We start from the raw sequence: 23,631 nt of genomic DNA, 5'->3' as shown, positions 1-23,631 counted from the left end.
GAAATTATCATTGCTGTTTGAATTTTTGCACGCGAAAATCGAGCAAGAGGTTCATAGATCGCTTCGTATCCCAATTGTCAATTCTGATAAAGATGTAAACGTCGATTATTTGGCGAAGAAAGTTTTCATCGTAACCGAAAATATGATATAATTGGAAATACATGTGTCTGATAATAATTTCAGTGTTTGATAAACGTTGATCGTTTCTCAAATTTTCTTGCTCCGCAACCGGAAATAAATCGATTCGTTAGGGATTAGTAACTTCAAGCAATGATCTCTTTTTTTCTTTTATTAAAATCAAATCGTGAAAACGATTCCTCTTCGATGAAGTTTTCATCGAATATTCGATCGCTATGAATATTCATCGCGGTCTGCTCGAACGCGCTCCTATCGATTCTTTTATGTATATTAATAATCGAATTAGATTCCTTATCTCGGACACTTTACACCTAAGCTACACAGTGGACGTTGGGCTTTACTGTGAGGTAAAAATAATTACAAAATGGTGGTCGCCAAGGTCTATTAAAAGGGAAAAGGGAACGTAGAACTTGCGCCGTAACAGTTATCGTTATGCAAATCCTTAGTATCTTTCTAATTGCGCAGATCAGGATAGCAATTTGTTGCGCGAGTCCCATGGGACGATGCACTTTTCTTCGTTGTATTATTTGTCGCTTACTGAACAGTCGACGCCAACGAACGGGGCTACAAGGAAAACAACAATTTTTAACACGACGAGAATTTAGAGAACAATGTTTATAGTGTTTTGTAGAAAAAGTGTGGCAGTGTACAATTGCTTAAGAAACTATTTAATTACTCCCAAAGAAGGTCCTCACCTCGAGTAAAAAATTGCTCTCGCAAGGGAAGGATGTTTATATCTTTAAAATCATTGAGTAACTATATTTAATATTCACATATCACTAGAAACCTATGGTGACCGTTTGGAGTCCTACCGTAGTCAGAATCACCGAGAAGTTATTCACAAAATTAATCCAATAATTCAAAAACACATTTTCACCCCCTAGAATTAAAAGAAAACTACGCGGAAGAAATTCTTCTACCTTTCTATAGTCTAGCGTAACAAATACACGTAGAAAGAAATTTCAAAATTTCCTCAAAAACGAAGTCCCCCCCTTCCCCTTATAAAAAATTGTGCTCCACCGTTTCGATCAATTTTTCCCGGTAGAATGATCACCGCGCACCCAAGCGTTTCATTTTTTCACCAAATAACTGGGAAATCTCGAAAGCGTCTTTTTCCGTGAATTTTTCGGGGCGAGTTGTCGGATTGTCGTCCAAGTCGATTCTTTGGTTCCCTCTCTCCCACATCCGGGCGTAATAACGATCGAACGTGTCGAGCGTCACGGAAACATCGTCGACGGATACAGGAAAAAGCGTATTTCCGGGGTACCAACCCCGTAACGATTCGTCCAGCGAGCCAGACAGAATTAATCAGTTACTCCCAACGGTTCCGGGTTTTGCGGGTCACGTTTTATGAAATTCCAACGAATCGAGTGTGACAGGGTGCCCCACCCCCTATGGTTCGCACCACGCCTGTAAATAACCGACGAACGGCCAGCGCGATAAATTAAGGGAAATAAATTCATATCGGCGTCGGGTGGCCGCTTTCGTCGCTAAATAATCCAGATCGTAATCGTTCGCGGCGACGGTGGCACAGTCGCGCATTTAAACTCGCAATTAGAATGTTCGTTATCGGCCGAGCGGGACACGGGAACCAGAATGGGGGTGGTTTGGGCGTGCATGGGGCATTTTTCAGGCCGGTGGCCAGCTTTAAGAGCGAATTGCAACGCGCCCCACGTCCTGTAAATCTCTTGGAAACGCTTTCGAGGCCCGCTCGTTTTTTTTCTCTCCTCTACGGCCAACCCCCTCCGTTTTAATTCCTTTTTTTTATTTTTTTTTTTATTCCGTTTGTTTTCCACCCGTTCGTTTGTTCCAAACTGCCGTAATGGCGTTCAGGAGCAGTCGGTTATATCCTCGTCGCGTTCGTAATTAATCCACCTGACGAGAAATACAGGTTAACGGGAGAAATCAACTGTTATCGTATTTAGAGAGTCTCGCGCTCTTATCTCGCGACTGCATCTTTTCTTTTTTTTTTTTTACGACACGAACGCATCGGGGACGAGGGTGTCGGGCACGTCGTCCGGAAACTGCCGTCCGAAGCGATTTCGTTGTCGGTTGATAGCGGAAGAAGAGAACGTTTCGAAGAGAGTAGCGGCTCGAGTAGCCATTCGGCCCCTGGGAGATTGTTTTCTCCGCGTGCGTTACGCTCGCGCGGGTATTATAGTAACTTGGAGAAGTTTTTAAATATCGCGGTCGGGGGATTCAGGGAGCGGTACCCGTTGCTTCGAGTAGCTTCGGGGATCGACTTTTCTACCTGTTCTTGCGTTCGTTACAATTATTGGTAATAGTGTTACGTTGTTTTCTCACTGTACCGGGGGAGCTGGGAATATTGCTCCTTTTCTATGAAAAATATTTTATCCAAGGAGATCGGCCACACGAGTACCTTTTTAATTTGTATTTTTAAAGACATCGAGGCGACCTTCAGTTTCTTACTCGTCAAAAAGTCGACTCAAAGTCATCATTGTACATCTTGAATTATAAGAGGCAAAAGTTCCTTCGACGTATCCCCTTGAAAACAACGTATTTTACACGTTCTTTCCCTCGAATCGATAACACTTCTTATCTACTCACCCTGTAGATCGTATTCCCTTCATCGGCGCTACAGGCGCGCGCATTAATGCACCGTATTTATTTCCTGTTAAGGTCGATGAAGGAAATAGGATTATTCTCCGCGAACGGAGTCAGTCCCTCCACGTTGCATTATTTATTTCTTCGAAATGGTTTACATTTCGCCAGTTTTTCGCCGAGTATTCTCCCCTCCGTATCGCCTTGTTGCCCTCGTATCCAGAGAGTTACATCTTCGACGACCGCCCGTTTAAAGCTACTTACGTAGGTATCATAATCAATATTGAGCTTAAATGGATATTCCGTTAAAGAGGACGTGCGTCTCCGCGAGTCGCTCCGACGTCGCGACGGATTAAAGCCAAGACGGAGCGGAAGAACCGTTTAAATATTTGACGACAGAAAATTCTTCCGATTAACACCGGTGTTTCCGGACTCTGCAAACTCTGTAATCGCCGGCTCTTGTCTTATCGAGGGGTGAAAGGGAATCGTGCACCCTCGAAAATCACCAGATTATCTTATTTTTCCGAGGGAAACCACCACCGTTCCTTCCAAATCTCAAACAACGACTCCCGAGATTCGTTTATTTTCGACGACAGAAAATTCTGCCGACCGACATTGGTGTTTCCACCGTACTCTACAAATCTTGCAATCGTCATCTCTTGTCTTCTCGAGGGGCGAAGAAAATCGCGCACCCTCGAGATACCAGATTATTTTTCTGTTTTTTTTTTACGTGGAAAGAAAATTTTTTTAAGAATAACCACCGTTTCTTTTTTTTTTTGTAATATTAAACGACGACTCGCGAGACTCGTTTCGCTTTTCAACGATAAACGAACAACGAACGAACGTTTCGTTGGTCGTTCTCGTTTCATTTTTGCTCGTTCCTTTTTCATTGTTTCACGGATTCGATAATTCCTCGGAATCGAGTCGACACACAGAAGGTCCTCGTTATTGCGACGCGCTCGTTCGAACGGTGCTCTCTTCTTTGGGCCGCCGGTTCGATAACGCGCAAGAAATTTCGTCGCGTTGTTTGCGCGCAAATTCCTCGGAATTTATCGTATTTCCATCCGCAATAATTATGCGGCTGGATGGACAAAGAGGAAGAAGAAAAAAGACGTTGGAAAATTAAATTCCGGTCGCGCGAACATCTCGATCGACTTCAATTTTCAATCGTTCGACATTTTCGGTTCTTGTTCCTCGTTCCTCTTGAGTTCGCTCCCTCGCGATATAATTTAATTAACACCCAAGTGGCCATTTGGTCGCCTCGGGGTACCGGTTAATCGACGAGAAAAATTACAGCTGTATTACACCGAGTACTTTACGCGTTGGAACATTTTTTTTCTTTTTCTCTCGTATTTATTCCAGTATCGCGAAGAGAAAGATTTCTAATTCTTCGTAGCAATCAAGAAAACGACGATTCGAGGCAGAATTCCTAATGTGTTTACGCAGAGTGACCTATATAAAGTGTTACGAGCTGTTTTCTCGGACAATAACAAAGCTATCGATTAAAATTCCTTTTTTATCAAATGGTTGTAGAAGGTCGACCTTTCCGGTGCGTGAGAAATTTGCTGGGACGACTTGTAAAGGGTCAAAGAGGGTTAGTAAATTTTTTTAAACGGAAAGCGGTAAAGAAACTATTTAAAAAGATCTAGTGGAGTGAAACGAAGGGAAAGGAAAACGAAGCTGTTGTCTCCGTTAATTTCCAAGAGAACGTCCTGCAACACTTTACATGGACGCTCGTATTTGCAAAGCTAGCGTTAAACCGAGCAACTCTCGTTCGCTACGCTTTTCTCAAATATGTACGCATCGAAAGTTACAACGGAAATGCGAAAGTAAATTGACACGCGCGACTAGAGAACAATGGCGGGTCAACACGAGGGCGCCCATTTTGCGACGACTGCGACACCGGAGATAACCCCCTGTAACTTTTAACGCGTACGTTCTATGAAAAATAGTTACCAGTAAAAATTCTTCAATTTCATCCAACGGTACCGTTGAAAATTCTCACACGGGGAAGGAAGTTATAATTCGGAAGGTTAAGCCTCTCGAAAGGTGAAAGAACTCCTCGCGCGACGAAATGGTAAACCTAAAAATAATGAGGGGGATTTTAAAACGTTCGAGAACGCTCTCGGAGCGAGTGGCTCGCTAAATAAGGCTTCTCTCGATTCCCATACGAGACGATTAATCATTTCCTCGGTTTATTTTCTCTCCATCGCGCGTGTATCTCGCCACGGACTTCAGTCCCCGATAAAACGTCTGCGCGGTGCGTCAGCGAGACTTTTATCAACCCGCAGCCTGGATTGAATGAACGAATTAAGTTTTCATTGGCCCGATGCGTTGCACAAGCTGTGGTTTCTTTGTCTCCCTCTCCATTTAGCCCGACGAACGAGCCTCTTCTTCCCACTTACGGTTCTGTTTCTCTAAGCGATCTGCTCGTTTCTTGCGCGCAAATTCGACGACGATACGAACACTCCACCGACGCGACGGTTCGAGGACACGCCACGAAGTCGAATCGCGTGCTGCACCAGAATTGAAATTAGCTTCGAGCCCCTCAAAACGGTATTCGTGCTCCTCGACAACGAAAGAAAGAAAATTCGATCGCGATCGGCCAGAAAGAAATCGAAGACTCGACGTAAAATAATTCACCTCGCTAAAAGGGTTTAGTTACCTCGCTAAAAATTCTATTTCGAGGGAAAATTTTCTTTTTCTACCGCATCGTCTCGAAGTATGTTTCGAGCATCCGTTCTTTAAATTTTACATTATACTATACCCGAGTAATGGTCTTTTAACCCGAGTTGAACTTTCAACGTATACGCGCGTATAAAAAAGCTTCGAAAAGTGTTCCAAACTTTCGAGCGACGGTAGTTGGTCATTTTTTGAAACGAAACAATTTTAGAAAATTATTCTAGCGTTGATTTTTTGGAGAAGAGTATTAAAAAGTGTAACAACACTTAGATGCCGTCGATACAATCTTTTTCCGCTCAAGAATAGTACCAACATTAATTTTCCAGTACGATCTTCAGCAAAGTTCTTTGCGCGCTTAAGCAATGAATTCGATCGTCAAAGTCGTTTACAAGCGCGATAATTGTTTTCAATGAATCCGCGCGAGAGACTCTTAAGTATCACGGACGTGTAAAAAGTATCGGAAGCCTCGTGGCTCGACTCGATGCATAGAAATTGATAAATTCGGTGACGTCCAAGTTATTTTTCCACCGGGTCACGATTGACCCGCGGCCCTCGATCCACAAAAGCATCTCCAAGTCCCTCGTTCGACGGTTAATAAACGACCGCGAACGAACATCGAGGTTTGTACGGTCGCGAGTAAAATATCCCAGCACGCCCTACATTTTTGTAACTGCGGCGAAACTTTATTAATTAGGGCCGATCGAGGGGTCGAGGCGGTTCGAATTAAAGTGGAGTTTAAAAGCGAATCGACCAAGTTCTCGTGTGCAATTATATTTCAGAGTAATTGCGAAAATTTTGCGCGCGTATTTTTATTCGGTATTAGTCGCGGTATTAAAGCGTATCGAGACAATCCGTTTCGAGGGTGAAATCGTGAAAGACGGTGAAATTAGTTTTTTCCTTTCCCCGATATCCGTTTCACCGTAGAATCTGGTACTCGTTTCACGGTTACAAAAAGGAACGAATACACCGAATGAATACATCGAGTGGCGCGGCCTAAGTCAAACAATTTCCGTTCGGTCCGCGAGCGTACATCCACTTGAACCGAAATTGAAAACTCATTCGGCGCGACAATCGTTTTCCCATATTTCCTACGTTCCTCGATTTCTTCCGTAATCCTCAATTCTGTACCGGAAGAGCCGGTACTTCTTTTCTACTTTTCCTCGGTTTCCAACCGAGCTCTTCCTCGAAACACACGAGACAAACGAACGTACGTATCGTGTCAAGGGGCAGGGGATGGTTATAGACGATCGAAGCAAAGCTTTCGAGGCAACTTACGACTTTACTTATCGTAAAACCGGGCAAGAAAGCAAGACGCGCGCTCCTCTGTCGCGCGCCGCGACTCCCGCCATTTTTCTATCGATCCTCGCTTTTCACGTTTTTCTTGTTCGGAATTTCACGCAGTCGATGTACGGGTCCCGAAATTTTCGAGAATCAAATTCGTCGACGGAACGAGTGTTCTTCGACTAGAAACGATCGGCTACCGATCGATGCGAGACCGACTCGTTCGATTTAGGAAAAGGTGCAATTGCACTTCGGAACTGCGCGCGTGCATACGAATTGCGCGTCGACCGACGACCAGAGAAAATTGGAGCGTATCGTGAAACGTTTCTACACGATACGTTTTTGCCAACGATTTCGTCGCGATCCTGTACGTGTTTCAATAATGCTCGTTATGTTGTTACTATCGGGTTAATCGGCCGACACGTACCGCGCGAATCGAGTTATGAAAAATTCTGGTGCGTTTTTCTAGTAGAAAGCAACGAGTCGAGAATCGATGGCATTGTTATTTAAGTTCAGAGACCTTAAATATTTCAACGAGTTCAAAATTCACTCAATGTTACCCCGAAACTCCATTTTAACCCGTAGACTGGATAATTTCTCGATCGCGACGCCCGCGAAAACGTAGTTAAATATTAATAACGATGATTTAATGCAATTCGGTTCGCAGTAAATATTAATATGTCGTACAATACCGCTCATAATAATTCGAGCGATTGAATTTTTGATACAGAGATCGTTAGCTAAATGAATAAAGGTAACACATTCCGGGGTTGGTCATTTCGAGCGTACGTTTCATTCTGTTTGTAGGTCCTCGCGAAGGTACGGTAATTTATTATTACAACAATACCACAATTATGAAATAATACAGAGAGGATAAATTTCCCTGTATACACAAAGAACGTGTAATTATACGAATTATGTATAATATGTAGGATATTTATGCTTACTTTATGCTCGAATCGAATTCAACGCATCGACGTTACACGGGAATAATTAAATAAATAAAAACACGAAGACCCTTCCCTTTCGCGACTACCTGTACACAAAGAAACTACAATTACAAGCTATTACGCGTACGATATTAGCTACCCAATTTTCTGGAATATTCCGCTGGTGTCCAACGAATTACAAAATATTCGCGCGAGTTTCTTGGAATTAAATCGACGAGAATTCAAAGAAACTTGTGTAACGTACTTTCGCGACCTACGCACAACGAAACCGATTATAATTCGTTACGCGTACGATACTCGGTGACCAATTTCCCCCAATATTCCGCAAGTGTTGAACAAATTCGAAAATATTTACCCGAGCGGAGGAAATTCATCCGTCGTTGTAGTTGAGCCGACAAAATCTCGAGGAAATGGTCGAATCGTCCCCACTCCTTCCGGAACGAGGTTCGCGAAGGGAAAAGTAGCATTCGTCGTTGTTATTCCGTGGATGTCGGTGCCTGATCGAAAATTCGGCCAGAGTCTCGCGGACAGCCCGTTCAGCCCCGTTCCCCTCCCCCCTCGAAAATTGATTCCCGAGGGAAAAGTAGCGCTGCCCCCCTCCTGCTCGATCCCTCGAGCTAATCCTCGATCCCTCGTCGCGCGTACAGTCCATTCTTACCTCGTAGTCCCCTCTACCCTCCTCCTCTCCCCTCTTCAGCAGCGTCGAACGGACGTAGCGAGGACCACCGAGCAGACTGGGTACGTCAGAGTGCCCCACGACTGCGCCGCGCGCGCATCCCTGCCTACTCGATCGTGGACCTCGTAGATCGTCGCTCGGCTCTCGTCTCGAGAGCGTCGCCGAGGAGTGTGCATCGATCGCGCGATCCCGCGGCCGTAACCAGTGAGAACCAGTGCACCGGAAACACACTTCCCGAAAACCGGCAGTGATCTCACCAGTGTTTACGTCACTGCGGGCCCTCGATCTTACGCCGGATTCGAAACCACTTCTGCCGAACATTTTCCAACATCCTCCGGGGAGATCCAGGAGTTACTCGGCGAAGATTTAGAACACCCTCCGGGGAGATCCGGAACCCTGTCGAGATTCCGAAATCTCCGCGAGCATCCGGAAGCCTCTGCGGTGGATCGAGAAGTATCCGCGAGGCTCTCGAAATCGTCGCGAAGATCCAAAAATCTCCGCTGAGATCCAGAACCTTCTTCGCGAAGATCCAGGTCATCCTCCGTCATTGTTTCGACGATAGCACGCGAGATATGCTCGAGTCTTGACGGAGATCAACTCGATCTCTCGTTCGAGCGTGGAAACGCACTTGGACCATGTTTGCGCGTAGAGAGGGTTGGTAGAGAAGCTCGAGAATTTTTGCGCGCGATCGGTGACCGTTGAGTACCAAGGGGGCGATCCAGGGAACTCGAGAGCGAGCGAGCGAGCGAGAGAGAGAGAGAGAGAGAGATGCGCTGAAGCATCGATCACGGACGAGCGCGCGCGGGGGGAACGAGCGAGGCGTTCAATTAAAGCGTTCCAGAAGCGCGACAGAGACCGAAGGAACTGTGGGGGAGCCGTCGCGTGACTCGCTTGGAAAATATCAGTACGCGGGCTGCGATGTCGCTGCCTCTTATTAGCGTCGTTCGTCGCCAACCGCGTTGAGACGCGTGTGATTCTACCTCGTGTGCCCCCGGAACACCCCCCGTAAGACCCCCGGAACGATCTCGATACACCCTGCGAGGGAATACGTTCAATCTGCGGCGTTGAACCGGGTTACGCGGACCCAGCGCGTCGAGGAGCGGAAAAATTGGGTCAAAGTCTCGGTGCGCGCAAGGTCGAAGAAGAGACTCGGAGCGCGCGCGATCATCGATCGATGACATCGGTGACCACGGATTGATCGTCGACGGTGTTACGCGACGAACACCACCGAACTTTGGCGAACACCCCGAGATCTATCGCGAAACGACGATGAAGTGGTGCTTAGTGGTGCTGATACTGGCCGGTGTCACGCGGGCCGACAACACCGTCAACACCTCGGAATATTCGATCTTCATGTGCCCGAAACTGAACTCCCAGGACGAGATCGATCTGGACAAGGTAAGTAATCTTTTTCTCGGAGTTTTCGTGCAGTTTGATCCCCCATTACGTAACCACGAGAAGGAGAGACGGGGAGATACGCGCGGAACGATGGGGGACCGATGTAGCTTTTACCGACGGGACTAATTCGATGGGGAGATCCAATATTTGCAGTTTATTTGTCCGAGATCTATTTTGCGCAAGAACTCCCATGAACCGAGAGGAAATTTCACGGTTTGCGATTCCAGCGGAATTTTTCACGGTTTTTTATTAGTAGGGATTTTTTTTTTAACGGAGGTTGAAGCTTTTGCGACCTTTGTTCGGGGAATAATAAGAGAAGGAATAAATTATTAGATATTTTGAAGAAGATATTCTGCTCGCGATGTTCAAAGGACCGAATAGTTGGCAGGAGTTTGTATTGGATGCGATGGAAACGATTTAACTGAAATTTTTGGGCTTCTATCCCTTTCGTCAGAGATTCTTCTATTTGTGGAAGTTGAAGCTTTTGTAACTTTGTTCGTGGAATTGTAGCGAAGGAAAGGAACGCAAACGGTGGTGCTTGAATTTTCGATAACGAAATTGCCGATAAAAGAAACAAAGGTGCCAAATTCTATCAAAGTATAGATTAGATGTGTTACCTGGTAATCTCGAAATGAAATATTCTGTACATTTCGAAAGATTGCACCGACCCAAAACAGAAATCCATATCATTCGGGTTAATTGAATAGCCAGGTTCCATACTTTTACGAATCGTCGGTGAAAATCGGATTTCTTCCAGCGTTGAAGTGACGTGCGAAAGCTAATAGGGCTGAGCATCCGATCCGGCCATTAACGATCTTAAAAGGAAAGGTTAAATCGATTGGTATTTCGCGATCAATCGATGACGTTGCGTTAGCGTACTTCGTATCGGAGTTTTGTTCTAAATAGGACACTCGTGTATTTCATACCGTACGAAACTAAAAAATGTACGCTCTATTTCGTACTTGGAATATATCTGGACAGATGCTTTGCTGTACTTCCAATTATTATTTGACCGATACCAAATGGATAGTTGCCCGCAGAGAAGCGACGAATAAATAAATATCTAACGTAGATTGTTTAATACACGAACGTACTCTATGTCCAAAGACAAGTTGTGCAGTACCGTGTATAGAATGTACGCGTATCTTCTATGTAAATGAAGTCTAACGTTCGATAACACGGATATCCTCAAAATCGAACAAGCGTTCTAGCATGCTCGAAGCAGTATTCGTTAAATTGCAGCAATTCCCGGGAAACATTAAACCCAGCTGTTCCACGAACTCCAAAATAATTCCTTTGACCTGCTCAAAATCGTTTACTCAAAATCGTCGAGTTCGTAAGAACCTGGTATCGGATGGTTAGGGTGGGACGAGTTCGTAACATTGCGATATTCGAGCAATTCGATAATGAAGTACCCCCACGGGAGAATCGAGACGAATTGAAAGGTAAGGTACGTGGTATCGACAGCTGACATCGATGTACGTTGGAGCCATTACTAAATGATACGAGGCACCATGGTAACAGAGGTGCTGTCGGTATTATCGCAAACAGAATCAAAATATTTTAAGTACCTCGCGATTCGCGAACCAGTCTCGACGAATTCTCGTCGAAACAAGGTCGCGATTCTATTTGACATTCGAGGTTCAACGACTGTTGCCAATCGAATGACGACGCAACAACACTCGTGTAACTAAAGCTACGTCTACACCGAACAACGAGGAACCTTTTGTCCAAACTGTAAGAAATTTGAATATTTAAACAAACCGTTGAATCTCTTTTACATTTAAATAAACGAAGTTTAATATCAGAAAAGTGTCACTCTTATATGTTACTCTATTAGTTCCAATAGAGGCTCTACTCTACTAGCATTTTTATCTCAACGAATATTTAGTTAAAGATTGAAACTTGACAAGTTTATCAAATCGTTTCCCTCTCTCCTTCTTTAATATTGTATGTTGGGTTTTTTGTATCGTTTATTACATCAATCTATCGCATATATGTTATTACTGGTTTTTTTGTTTTTACGTTGCAACAAAGACGTTTTATCACCATTATTATTATTACAAATGGAATTGCGATAGCGTCGGTACCGATGACGCGGGAAATTATACGCAATCGATATTTCCGAGCTGGCATTTCGATGTTTAATATTATTTCATTGGAATACGCTTATTCGTGGGTATTTTTGCGACAATGACGATTTATCGAAACGCAAAAATAGAGTCAAAAAAGTGTCTACGGAAGGGTCGACGTTTTTTACGGTTTTATTATTCCCCGGCAGCAATGGAGTTACAATGGTGTTTGAATTTTTAAACCGACAATTTTTTAACGCTACCGTATCAAATCGATACAAATTAAATGGTATCGTTTCTATCGTTACGATGATTCATTATTTTCTATTTCGCGCCGTGAAAACAATCAAAGGCTGAGAAATGAAACGGAGGTTCTTCGAAGCGAAAAATTGAAAACCGTTTGCGCAAAACATGCGTCGGATTTCTTTGTCTCCTCCGAGACGATGGGTCAAGAAGGTCCGAGAATCGAAGGAAAAAAAGAAATTGCTCGAACAATGGACAATGCGTTTTTTCTTTTAGAGATCTCTGGGTAGCCCAGTGTCCCGAGGATTTCTTAATTGCGTCATTAAATTCGTGTCACGTACAGTAAGAACGGTCAAGGCTTTTCCTCGATTACCGCGAGATAATTATTCGGAGTGCTTCCAAGAAATGGTTGTTTGTATTTTTAACGAGTGGAAGGGTGAAGTTCGCGACGAAGAATTGATTCGATTCGAATGGGGTACGCGAAGGGAAGAAAATGTTTCCATTGTGGTGGAAATTTTCATCCGGATAAAAGTTTCCAACGATGAATAAAAGATAAACAATTTTTTATAACCGTTACCGGTTCAATCAAAATCAGAATACAATTGTATCGACCGTTCAATGGAATAACCATGGGAAATAAAACGTTTAGTGCGTTTAATACAGGTATTTCTAATCTTTTGTTGGCGTATAATTTCGTTCATTCCTCGCGGAACGTTTCTACGTTCCTTTTCCTCAAATATGAACGCACCTTAATCCGTTTGCTTTCACAGAGTCAACGCTACAAAATGAATAGTGTTTTTATAACTGTCGCAATGTGTCTCGCTAACGAGTTTTCATTTAAACGGACGAATAGGGATTCCAGTGTACCTCGCGAAATTTCAAATTTAACTATGGAACGTTAGACCGTGTCCAGCAATTATGAAAACCTCCCGCATAATTTCCATCGCATTTTCCAATCAACTCCGTTTCAGCAAACGGGATTGGCGCGTTTAAAAAATTCGAGAGGAATCTTTTTGCCTGGTTCCCACGAAACGTTTCGTTGGCTATCTTTAAAGGGTGGGGACGAAATTCAGGATTAAGTTGTGAATTAACTTTTTCACAATCAGGCTCTCTATAGAGCGTGGCCTTGTAGAGCTCGAAAGTTAGTCCTACGTTTCGTTTTTAAACGATTTTCATAGGAGATTAAAAAATTGTTGATTTGTACGTGTTTATTATTCGTTAAAGACACTAAATAATGGGAATTAAATATAGGAAACTGCTACAGAATTTTGTCAACGTAGACTTTGTTCTTTAAGAAACCCCAGAGAGAGAAATTTGTTTGTATCAAACGAGCTGAAAATACATTTTTCGGAAATTGTATCGTATCGCGTGCCCTATAATCTGTAAATAAATAAATGAATAATCTCTCGCGTGTCCACCTCGCGACTGTAAAATAATAAACGACCGTGTCGCGTGGTATGAAAAAAACAATCGATCAAAGTGTAAGACTTATTTTTGGTACACCCTATAGCTCTAAAATTAATTATTAGAGAATCCATTGTGAAATTCAGCATCGAGATTTTTCCTAGCAGCGATTCATTGGGCGGTGACGCGGTTAATTTAATTATACTCTCGACAGATGGAACAATTTACATTTTCCAAATTCTGGAACTAATTTTTGGAACACTCTATGCTCATTTTATTCTTACGGTTAAACAGAGAAGTTGAACAAATAAGAAGAATAAATAAATATATCGACAGTGGTTTCGTTTCGTTGGTTTCATGACGGGACGACAAAGATTGCAAAGTTTGAAATTTCCCCCCGAAAAAACGCGGTTCGCGTTGCGGTGAAATAAAGACGTTAAATAAATACAAAAATAAATAAAAATATCTGTGTTTCCGTTTCGTTGGTTTCGGGAATTGGGACGACAAGATTTCAAACTTCGGTTACGTCTCCCAAAAAAAATTTGGTTCGCGTTCAGACGAAACGAAGACGTTAAACAAATTTAACGATAAATAAAAATATCGGGTGTGTTTCCGCTTGGTTGGTTTCGCGGCGGGTTGACAAGATTCGAACTTTGTAATTTTTTCCCCGAAAAAATACGACCGGGCGTCGAGGGAGCGACCGTTCCAATGAAAATGCAAAGATTCCCGAGGGAAAATGATTTGTTCCCTCTCTCGTCGCGGATTTATCGCGAAAAGATACGGATCTAGCGATCCGCGTGGCCTCCGCTCGCGGATTAATGCGATTCCGATAACTGCGGTGGTCTGTTGCAAACTCGAAAAGCGCGACAGCCGGCGCCGTGTAGTTTTCTTTCCCTTTCGATTGTTTCTTTATTTTTTTCCAACCGGGAGAAATATCGTAGCAGAAAGAGCGAGCGAGTTTTCACCAGTCGCGAATTCGGCCAAAAAATACTAGACAGCTTTCGATGCAACCACGCTGATAAATGTAATATCGATAACACGGGGAACGTGTCGCGGCATTTTTTCAAAAACGCGTCGACCGTTTTAGTTTTTATTTCGCCGACGATTAATAAAAAAATCATTTCACGGCGACCGAGAGATATTCTCCGTCTCTTTCTCCCTCTCTCTCTCTATATATGTATATGTATATAAACTTTTTTCACCTGTTCTAGTTCCAACCAGCTTCAAGTTTGATAGATAAAAAATCCGTTGCGTCGCGGGTGTAACGTGGGATAAACTATTTTTGATAGCGGAAAGTCGCGTTTTTAAAATCGGTTTGGGTTTGATCTTTTTTTAAATCGAAGACCACGCGTCACGTTTTCGTTGGATAGAAGTCGCAAAACGGGAGCCATTCTGTATCTGTATCTATCGTCCCTTCGATGACACGATTGCGTACACGACCATTGTAATCGATAGTTATCGGTTCAATTAAATGCGAAATGTTTCGGTAAATAATATTGTCGGATTTTCTACGCCCTGTGTTTACTTCGTTGCTAAAAGAACAAAAAAAAAAAATACAATACAGTGAAAGGGAATATACCGATTGGATAATCAGTAACGTAACAAGGGAGAGGGGCAGAGGGTGCGGTCCGCCCCGAGTGATAGGGGGAGGTGCTATCGAAACGGTCGAAATTCTAATGCAAGCTATCTGAGCAAAGACTCGTCGAAATTAACCGTAATTATATTATTCTGTATATTATTCCGAAATTGAAATAGACGAATAAAAGAATAAAAAGAATTTCTTACAAGGAAGCCTTTTCTAAAAGAATCGAGTCTCGAAAGCTGAGACTTTGAGTACTCTCTATTTCTGAAGAATTGGGTAAACCTTGGTCCTGAAATTGGTTCGTCTTTTTTTTTAAACAGACGCAATATTATCCACTCGTGGAATTTCCTGTTATTTTCGTTATTCGCTCGTATGGAAGGTTAATTTCGACGATTTCCTCGTGCGTTTGAATTTTGAAAATTATTCGAGACATCGAATACTTTCGGTACACGCCTACGGGTAACGGAACATACCGATAATGGAGGTTCTACGTAGACGAGGTACAGAGTTTACAAGATACACAGCGCAGAATACGGGGGAAGCTCGTGGAATACCGGAACGTTCGCGTAGAAAACACTGTTCCACGAATGCGTGGAAAGGGGAGAGGAATACAAAATGTGGCGTATAGAATACGGACACGGATTATAAAATAGAGAATTCACGTAATGCACGCGGAAAACACGATTCCCCGTGAGCACTTTGAACAGCATCGGTACCACCGTGGTATTCCGCCAACGTAGAGTCAAACTTCCCCCTAAAACAGAACGCGGCTGGGTAAGCGACGTTACTTGGAAGTTAGAGGAACGTTACTCGTGATCATGGAAGTCAACGGTAACGGGCGTTCGCGGTCGTAGCGGTCGGAATAAATTGAAAAGAATTAAGTACGCTCCTCCTCCTCCTCCTCCTCCTCCTCCTCCTCCTCCTCCTGCTCCTCCTCCTCTCCCCTCCACTCCAAGCCGAAACAACGTCCGATCGAGTAGCGTGGAGGAGGCAGAAAAAGAAATCTCCCGTTAGAAGTTTCGCGCGAATGAAACTACGGCCACGGAAACCTTATTCCCGATTCCAGCCGCACCGAAGCCGGATATACAGGGTGGAACGCTCGAATGGAAAAATTTATATATAGTACCTCTCGCGCGCGTGGATATATGAAAACACTCTTCGGGATGAAATTAAACCACGGAGACCGACGCACCACCGGGAAAAACGGATTTCTATCGTTATTTTCTGTTTATTTTTTTATATACGTATTCCTGCGTACGGAATTATCGATAAAATATTCACTTATCGAGAACATTCTCCTTTTACACGGAGAACGTGTCTGAAGTAAAATTTTGACCGTTTTAAGAAAATATCGACGAGCTCGAAACCTCGAGAGAATTTTTCATTGCGGTGTACCCTTTTCGAGATTTTATCGAACGCGTGTAATCTCACACTGACGATTACATTTGTCGGGTATTATTCGTATATTGTCTATTTCCACCACAGGGCAGGTAGAATTAAAAAATATTATATTTTATATTCTTCTAATGTATCTTACATTAGAAATGATTATTTTTGTCGTGGACCGCTCTTACATTTAATCGTGGAGGATTGAACCATGTGTACCGTGGAGGATCGATATATAACCGTTGGAAACGTTTACTGCACACATTATAAACCATTCTCGCATAGCTGTGATTTATTCGGATTAATTTAACATTGCCCCCCCCCGGCAGTTGCCTCGTATATCCAACGAGGGAGATATTTCGACGTGCCAATTTAAATGGTCCACCCGTTAGACGGACCGCCGCGTAACGGTCTGGAGCTTAGGCCGAAGCTTAAAGTATCGTTAATTCAAAACAATTACGAGTTCCTGGCGCACGCGGTCTCTACGAAGTTGTCGAGTCGTTCGGTGCTTCTGGTTATGTACAGAGTGCGTTAAGTGGCAACTGGAATTTAAATGGTCGCTTCCAAGAGATCGTAATTCGTAATCTGTCCCCGGTTATCGACTCGGCTCGCGCTTCTCTCGTTCTCTCTCTCTCTCTCTCTTCCTCCCACGGTCAGACAGCTTTATTTCTTTCTCACGGTGATAAATGAGAGAAGAAAATATAAGGCGACGGAAATGCGATCGGAATCGCGGCAGATTGCGCGGAAAAATATTTATAGGGAAATCTCGTGACCCGGTATATATAGATAGATACATATATTGGAATATCTCGGATTCTCAGAGGTTCGAAGACACTGCGTGAGATTATTGCGGTGTAGATTTCACGTGGAATTTGTGGAAACGCGGATGGAAAGCTTTGCGAAAGAGAAAGCTAGTCGCTGAGATGATTAAAGCCTCGGCTGGACTATGAATTAAACGCGCGCACGTAACATTCAAAAGCTTATGCTGCGATTGGTCCGCTTCAGCGATCCTTTTAAATTCTACGAAATGAAAAGGCCCGTTTTCCCTCCTATTGTTCATTATTTCAATTGGCAAATTCGAGCGTCTTTCTTCCATGGAACTTGGTAAATAATAATTTCGAATTTTAGAAAATCAAAAACTGCCCGATAATATTTTCGCGATGTCTTTATTATCTAGCGTTAACGTTCACGTGACGCAGAGTATTATTTATTCGCTGTTACGATTATATTAATAATTGTCCTCTTTCTTCTCGTCTGTTATCGATTATCTTTTTAAATCGAAGTTACGAATCTACCGAGATTATTTAATTATTCAAGAGTACTCGAATAACTTGGTAATCACAGTTACGGTGAAAATGTACCACGAATATTCAACTGTCAAAGAGTACTCGAATAACTCGGTAATCAGAGTTACGGTGAAATTGTACCAAGAATATTTAAATATTCAAGAGTACTCGAATAACCCGATAATTAACCCGTTCAACCTGAACAACGAGTCACACACTGTTATCGCGTGACTCATAGTTTTGTATCTATACGTACCGAGCGGAAAGTATTACGGTTATTACCGGTTAGTACCGCTCTCGTCTTGCGAACATCGAGGTGAAATATTGTTAAAAATTGCCGAGTCAGTTCGTCCGCCCGAAGCACGGAATACTCGAAGGCTGAATGGGTTAAAACTATTAATTAAGCGTGTTTTTCCAGGGAAGTCGAGCCAAGAGCAATCGCAAAAAGTTGTTCCCCTTTAAGGAGCCAAAGTCAGCAAAGTCGAAGCTTTCCTACGCGGAGATCGTGTGTTTCTTTCTTTTTTTTCCCTTTTTTTTTTCTTCTTTTCAACGCCACCGATGGCAGTAACGATTGTTCTTCCCCGTAGTCGCGACGTTGCGCATTTTTCGAAAATTTATGCACTCGATATAAAGTGATGGAACGTCGCGGCAGCTTGAATTACGAGCTATATCCGCCGACGCGGAAGATTGAATGCGTCTTCGTTGTGGTGATGCATCGCGACAGTGTCACGTTTGCAATTGTAACCGCTGCGTGAAAGTCCTCGACAACATTTTCTTTTCCACCACCGTGACTTTTCCCCGTCGACGAATCGTATTTTGATCGCGAAACATTTTCAGCGAAGACGTCTCGCTACTTCGCCAAACGAAAATTAAACGAATGGCTCTCAGCGTGCAAATCTCTCGAAAAGCTCTCAGTTCTCGTCAGATTCCGAATCGATGAAAATCCACCGATTATTATTAAACGTCTTTATCGCGCACACAGTTACAGGCACAGTCAGAAGTTGCTTTTCGATATAATCTTAAAATTATTACTGTCGATACGTTTTCAAGTAGATTTTCAGTTGGTAGTATATTTTGTTTGCCGACATCTTAAACGAACTTCGAGTTTTCGACTCTGAAAACCGGATTTTAATATCCATTGAATTTTTTATCACTAGAACAACCTCGAATGTTCTTGAATATATTTTAATAATCTATACAAAAATTCAAGAACGAAGATAGTATCGTACAGTCTATTATTGTTAATTTTAAACGTCAACGTATGGTCTTCTATGTTAAGTAAATCGTTGTTCATCGATAAATATTAAATATCTGTTTTCAAGCTCGATAATTCAATGTCAATTCATTCCTCGGTCTTCAACTGACTCGTGATACGTATTCTTGTCTTTTTTTCGAGTTTCAGAAGTTCGTATATACGTGGGTGTAACTAGCAATGATAAAAACGGGTCGTGAAAAGGCGCGAAAGAAGTCATCGTGTCTCCCTGAGGATAAAAGACACAACGATTAGCGAAGTCTCGGCTCAGGGTGCTTTCACCTCGAATGAAATCCAACGTGGCGGGCACAAAGAAACGAAATAGGTCGGTTACTTAAATCGTAGGCGAGCTGTCGCGACGCGAGATTGGCTGCGCGACCCTCCGGTGATACACTAGCGTGCTTGCGAATGCAGCAGGGCTAGCACATTTGCAGTTGCAAGTAGGTTAGCGTTTAAGCGTGTACCTTTCTCGTTCGTGTTCCTTTTTTTCTTTTTTTTTTCCCCTTTTTTTTTCGTCGAGCGACGAAACTCGTAACCGCGGAATGTACGCGCCGCGGTGATTTTTGAAAAATGTCGGCGCACCTCCCACCTCTTGCCGGTTTTATTCTATTTTCTCGCAGCAGCCTGCCGCTTCGGGAGAATTTCGAACCCAGTCGCTGAATAATTCATAATTTTGCGAAAATTCTCAAAATCGAATTTCTAGACGAAAGAGATAAAGAATCCCGGCTCGCGAGACTTAAATAACGCTCCGTCCGCGCGAGACCCGCAACTTTATGGAAATGCTTTCCCGGCGCGTTTCGAACCTAATCGCGTGGAAATTGCCGAGTTCAGGCAACGCGAATGATTATTTATGGAAAAAGGACGTGAATCGTGGGAAAGGATCTCTTTTCGAAGGTGACAGGGAGTGTTTGTAAATCCGCGGTGGTTTGTTCGAAAATTCGGGTTTTTTTATGAAACATCGATTCCGTGGAGTTTCGGAAACCGTATTTTTCTATAGGGTTCGCAGCGGCGGGAGTTGTTTTCATTGAAAATATGTCGCGGATACCTCGATCGGTTGGAAAGTTCTCGCGAGGTGTGGTTAAAATTGCGCGTGAAACAATAATACAATAGTAATCGAAGCTCGGCACTGTCAAAATAATGTCCCGTTTGACGTACTATTTCGAATAGTAATTTCATCGTTTGAAATACATACCGTATCAAGTGTATCGATATTTCAATTATTTTAAGACTGGAATAATATTTCGAATAATAATTTCATCGTTTGAGATACACGTTATTCCGAGTAATTCGATATTTCGGTTATTTTCAATTCACGTCGCGGTACAAAATTCAAATATTGTTTCAAAGAGTTTTAGTTCCATTTCGAATAGCATTTGTCCGGATCTGTTATAGTATCGTTCACGGAGTGAATGGTCGGAAATAAATTGCATATGGCGAGCTGGTCGCAAACTGTGTTGACCGCCAACTTCCTTAAACGTTGGCAATTTTGCCGTTGACATTGTTAAACTTTTCAATCTACTGGCCTTATATCGACACCGATCGCAGTGAACAGCAGTTGGGGTCTTGCATTGTGAATGTAAAGCGTCCAGCCATCGCTTAACTAATGTTATGTGTACGTTGCTGCGTTATATTCGCTTCAATCATAACGACGAACTTGGTAATGGGTGTATCATTGAGAACTGGCCCTGACGAGACAACAGTTTGGCCAACCTAATTCCATTAGTTTCGATTCTACGCCCAGTGAAATATTCAGAGAACAATATTCGTGAAATCACAACCGAATGCAAATTTTCAAGTTGAAATTTTCCATCTCGACCACATTGAAAAAACTAAACCGTAACACGGCGCGCAAAATGTTGTTCCGCTTTTTAAAATTCTGGGACTGTCAACATTAATTCCATTAGTTTCGATATTATGCACGTGCCGTTGAAATATTCAGAGAACAATGCTCCCCCAAAAAAGTTCGACAAATTACAACAGCATATAGAATAAAAAATAAAAATTTTTTTACCTCGACCGCACTGAAAAAGTCGAACAATAATGCAGTGTGCAAGATTAGAATTTCCTGCCTTTGATTGCCGGTACTAATTCCATTTGTTTCGATTCTATGCACGTTGGAATATTCAGGGAATAATTTTCTGTATCGAGTAAAAAAAATACAATTGGTAAAACTAGTCGAGGAAAAAGTACAATTAAATATAGATTTCGTAGTTGAAATTTTGTAACTAGACCGTATTGAACAAATTAGACCACAATACCGTGTACCAAATTTTTATCTCCTACATTTTGAAATCAGAGGATTGTTCAATTCTATTGGTTTCGGTTCTACGATTCTTTCGGTTTTAATTTTCTGAAAAATCCGCGAACTGCCGACCACACGTACAATTCTCTACAAATTCTCGACAAACTTGCTCCGGAGTAAATTCATCGAGTTCGCCCAGTGTCTCAGGCACGTTTCCAAAGACTCTGCTCGCAGTTAATTACGCGAATCGCCAGAACCCAAAACACTGGTCGAGTCTCGTCACCCTTATCGAGTTACATAATTAGCGAAAACGATATTTCACCAACAAACCTGCTTTGTTACGAGATCGCTAATGAATCAAAGCCGAGGACTGGAGTCGTTAAATTGCTCTCTGACGCGGTTTTCAATCAGGCTGAAATTATTTCCAGGTGGCGATGTTGTTTGAAATTGAAACACGCTCGTGAAATCAAACTTGTAGCTTTCGAGTGGCGTTCGAACGAATTACTGTTTTTTGGAAGATCATCGAACAATTTTACTCGCGATGCAGTCCCCTTGGGCGATACGCAGCTCGCTGTGTCTTTCATTTTTCCATCGATTGCACAATTTATTTCTATTCCTTGGAGAGTATTTTCAGGTCGCGGGGCTTTTGAAAATTGTGATACGAGGTTGATAAATCTCGACAGTTCTGTTTTTCTCGTGTTCAGCTTTCAAAGATCTTGTCTTTCCGTATCACATTTCTACGGAATTCTTGTATCCATTCTACGTGCTCTTCGGATCTCGAGAAATCTTCAATAATGCACTCTGCGAATCTAATAAAATCGCAAGATTATATTTACTAGTGTAAATACACATTATCCGTTCTTTTATCGCCAAAAGTTCACACACAGGGTATGCGTGAAAAAATTGTTTAGCACGCAGGTAGACATTATATGGTATAAACGGTGGTATGAATAATTTTTCCAACCTCTGTATCGAAAACCTTTCATAGAAACATTTTATCGATACCATTGGTTGGATAAATGTGGAAAGAGGCGAGGTGCTGCAGAGGTCGTTGTTTTTTAACCTATTCTCGGTTAATGGTGCTTGAAAAAAAAACCATGGTTTCCCAACGAACGATCGATCGATCCGTGATCACTGGATCACGAATTCCGTGGCTCGTTAAAGTGGCATCGCGCGTTGACGTTTTTCCCCGTACGTTTTCGGCGTTTCGTCTTTGTTTAGAGCTTCCAACGCTGTGGCGCGTCGATTAGCATAAATTCCATTTAAGGTTCATGTACTGAATATATTGCGAGAAAGCGTTCTGTCGAGCGAAGTTATGGGCAAGCTGTTGCGGAATTGGTTTCAACGCTGCCTGGCTGCGTTCTGGCGAGCGTGTAAAAGGCAATCAGCCTGTCCTGGGAAATTTTCCAACCCAGCAACAACACTCGACTTTTCTTTCGTTTTTTTCCGTTCCTCCCCGCACCTCTCGAAGCTCCGCACGAGGTTCGAAAACTTTTCACCGCGGTGAGTTTTAATTACGCCGATGATTTATGGCACTTCCCACACTTGCCACCAGAGGGAAACTGACCACCGATCGTTTCCCGCAAGTTCTCGTACCTGCTGCGATCGGTGTACATACGGTCCCTTACCGATCTCTCAATATCTACCGATGAGTCCACTAACAGACCCGAGATGAAACGCTCTCCCTTCCTTTCCTCACCTTCAACACATTTTAAGACCGCCAAAGGATCATTTAGGTACGATGGTTCTTTGTTAGTAAAACTATGTAGCTGCTCGCGTTCAACGAAACTAGTTAGCTTCCCTTCTTCGGCGGATAAATATATCGTTAGGTTGTTTTCAGGTCGGTAGCTTCGCGGAACTTTCGAACTTCAATTTCTTTGCGGAATACGTAAACCGTGTACCTCGATTAAAGTTATTTGTTCTTTGTTCGTTCGAATAACAAGGTACATACGTACACAATATCTCATTGTAACAGCGCAAACGTACAACTCGAGAATGTATATCATCGAAGAGATTAGGAATATTTTCATGCGACCACAATTCTCGGAACATTCAGTTTCCAGAACGTAGAATAGTGTTTCGTGTAAAAATAGTCGAGTTTTAAAAGAGAAATATGTTTTGCGCGAAAATAGTCGGGCTTCGAGAGCGAAATATATTTCAGAAAGAAAAGAAAACACGGTCGAGTCGATAGCTCGGTCGGTACCGTGCTTGCTTCCCATTCGGGTGGCTCGAGTTCGAATCCTATGAAGTCCCCGAAATTATTTTTCACCGATTTTCCATCGAATACACGTTCGTAAAAGTTTTCTGGGCACCGAAGCTCGTCATTAAAGGGGGATTCCATTCGAAGTTGTGTTTTTCCTCCTTTCCCTTCAAAGGGTTTTTCATAACTATATCCCCGTAATCCCTCCAGCGACCTCGATGTTCCGCACAGCTCGGTGCAACTTAATCTAAGTGCAAATTCTCACCAGAAAAGAGAG

The 23,631-nt window shown here is 42.9% G+C and overlaps 1 protein-coding gene across 2 annotated transcripts in view; it reads left to right on the top strand.

The window, feature by feature from the left end:
- Positions 1-23,631, top strand: part of LOC143149126 (uncharacterized) — a 114,248-nt gene that overhangs the window by 16,261 nt on the left and 74,356 nt on the right. The window contains exon 1 of one of the 2 annotated variants that reach the window (XM_076316223.1): positions 7,933-9,687. The exons of the other annotated variant lie outside the window; for it this stretch is intronic. Within the exon in view, the coding sequence (XP_076172338.1) occupies positions 9,559-9,687 (129 nt within the window). The 5' untranslated portion in view covers positions 7,933-9,558. Of the gene's footprint in view, positions 1-7,932; positions 9,688-23,631 lie in introns of those variants that run through there. 2 annotated transcript variants of the gene reach the window in all.

Source organism: Ptiloglossa arizonensis, chromosome 7, assembly GCF_051014685.1.
Source record: "Ptiloglossa arizonensis isolate GNS036 chromosome 7, iyPtiAriz1_principal, whole genome shotgun sequence".
NCBI lineage: Eukaryota > Metazoa > Arthropoda > Insecta > Hymenoptera > Colletidae > Ptiloglossa > Ptiloglossa arizonensis.
This window is presented reverse-complemented; position numbering and strand designations above follow the sequence as displayed.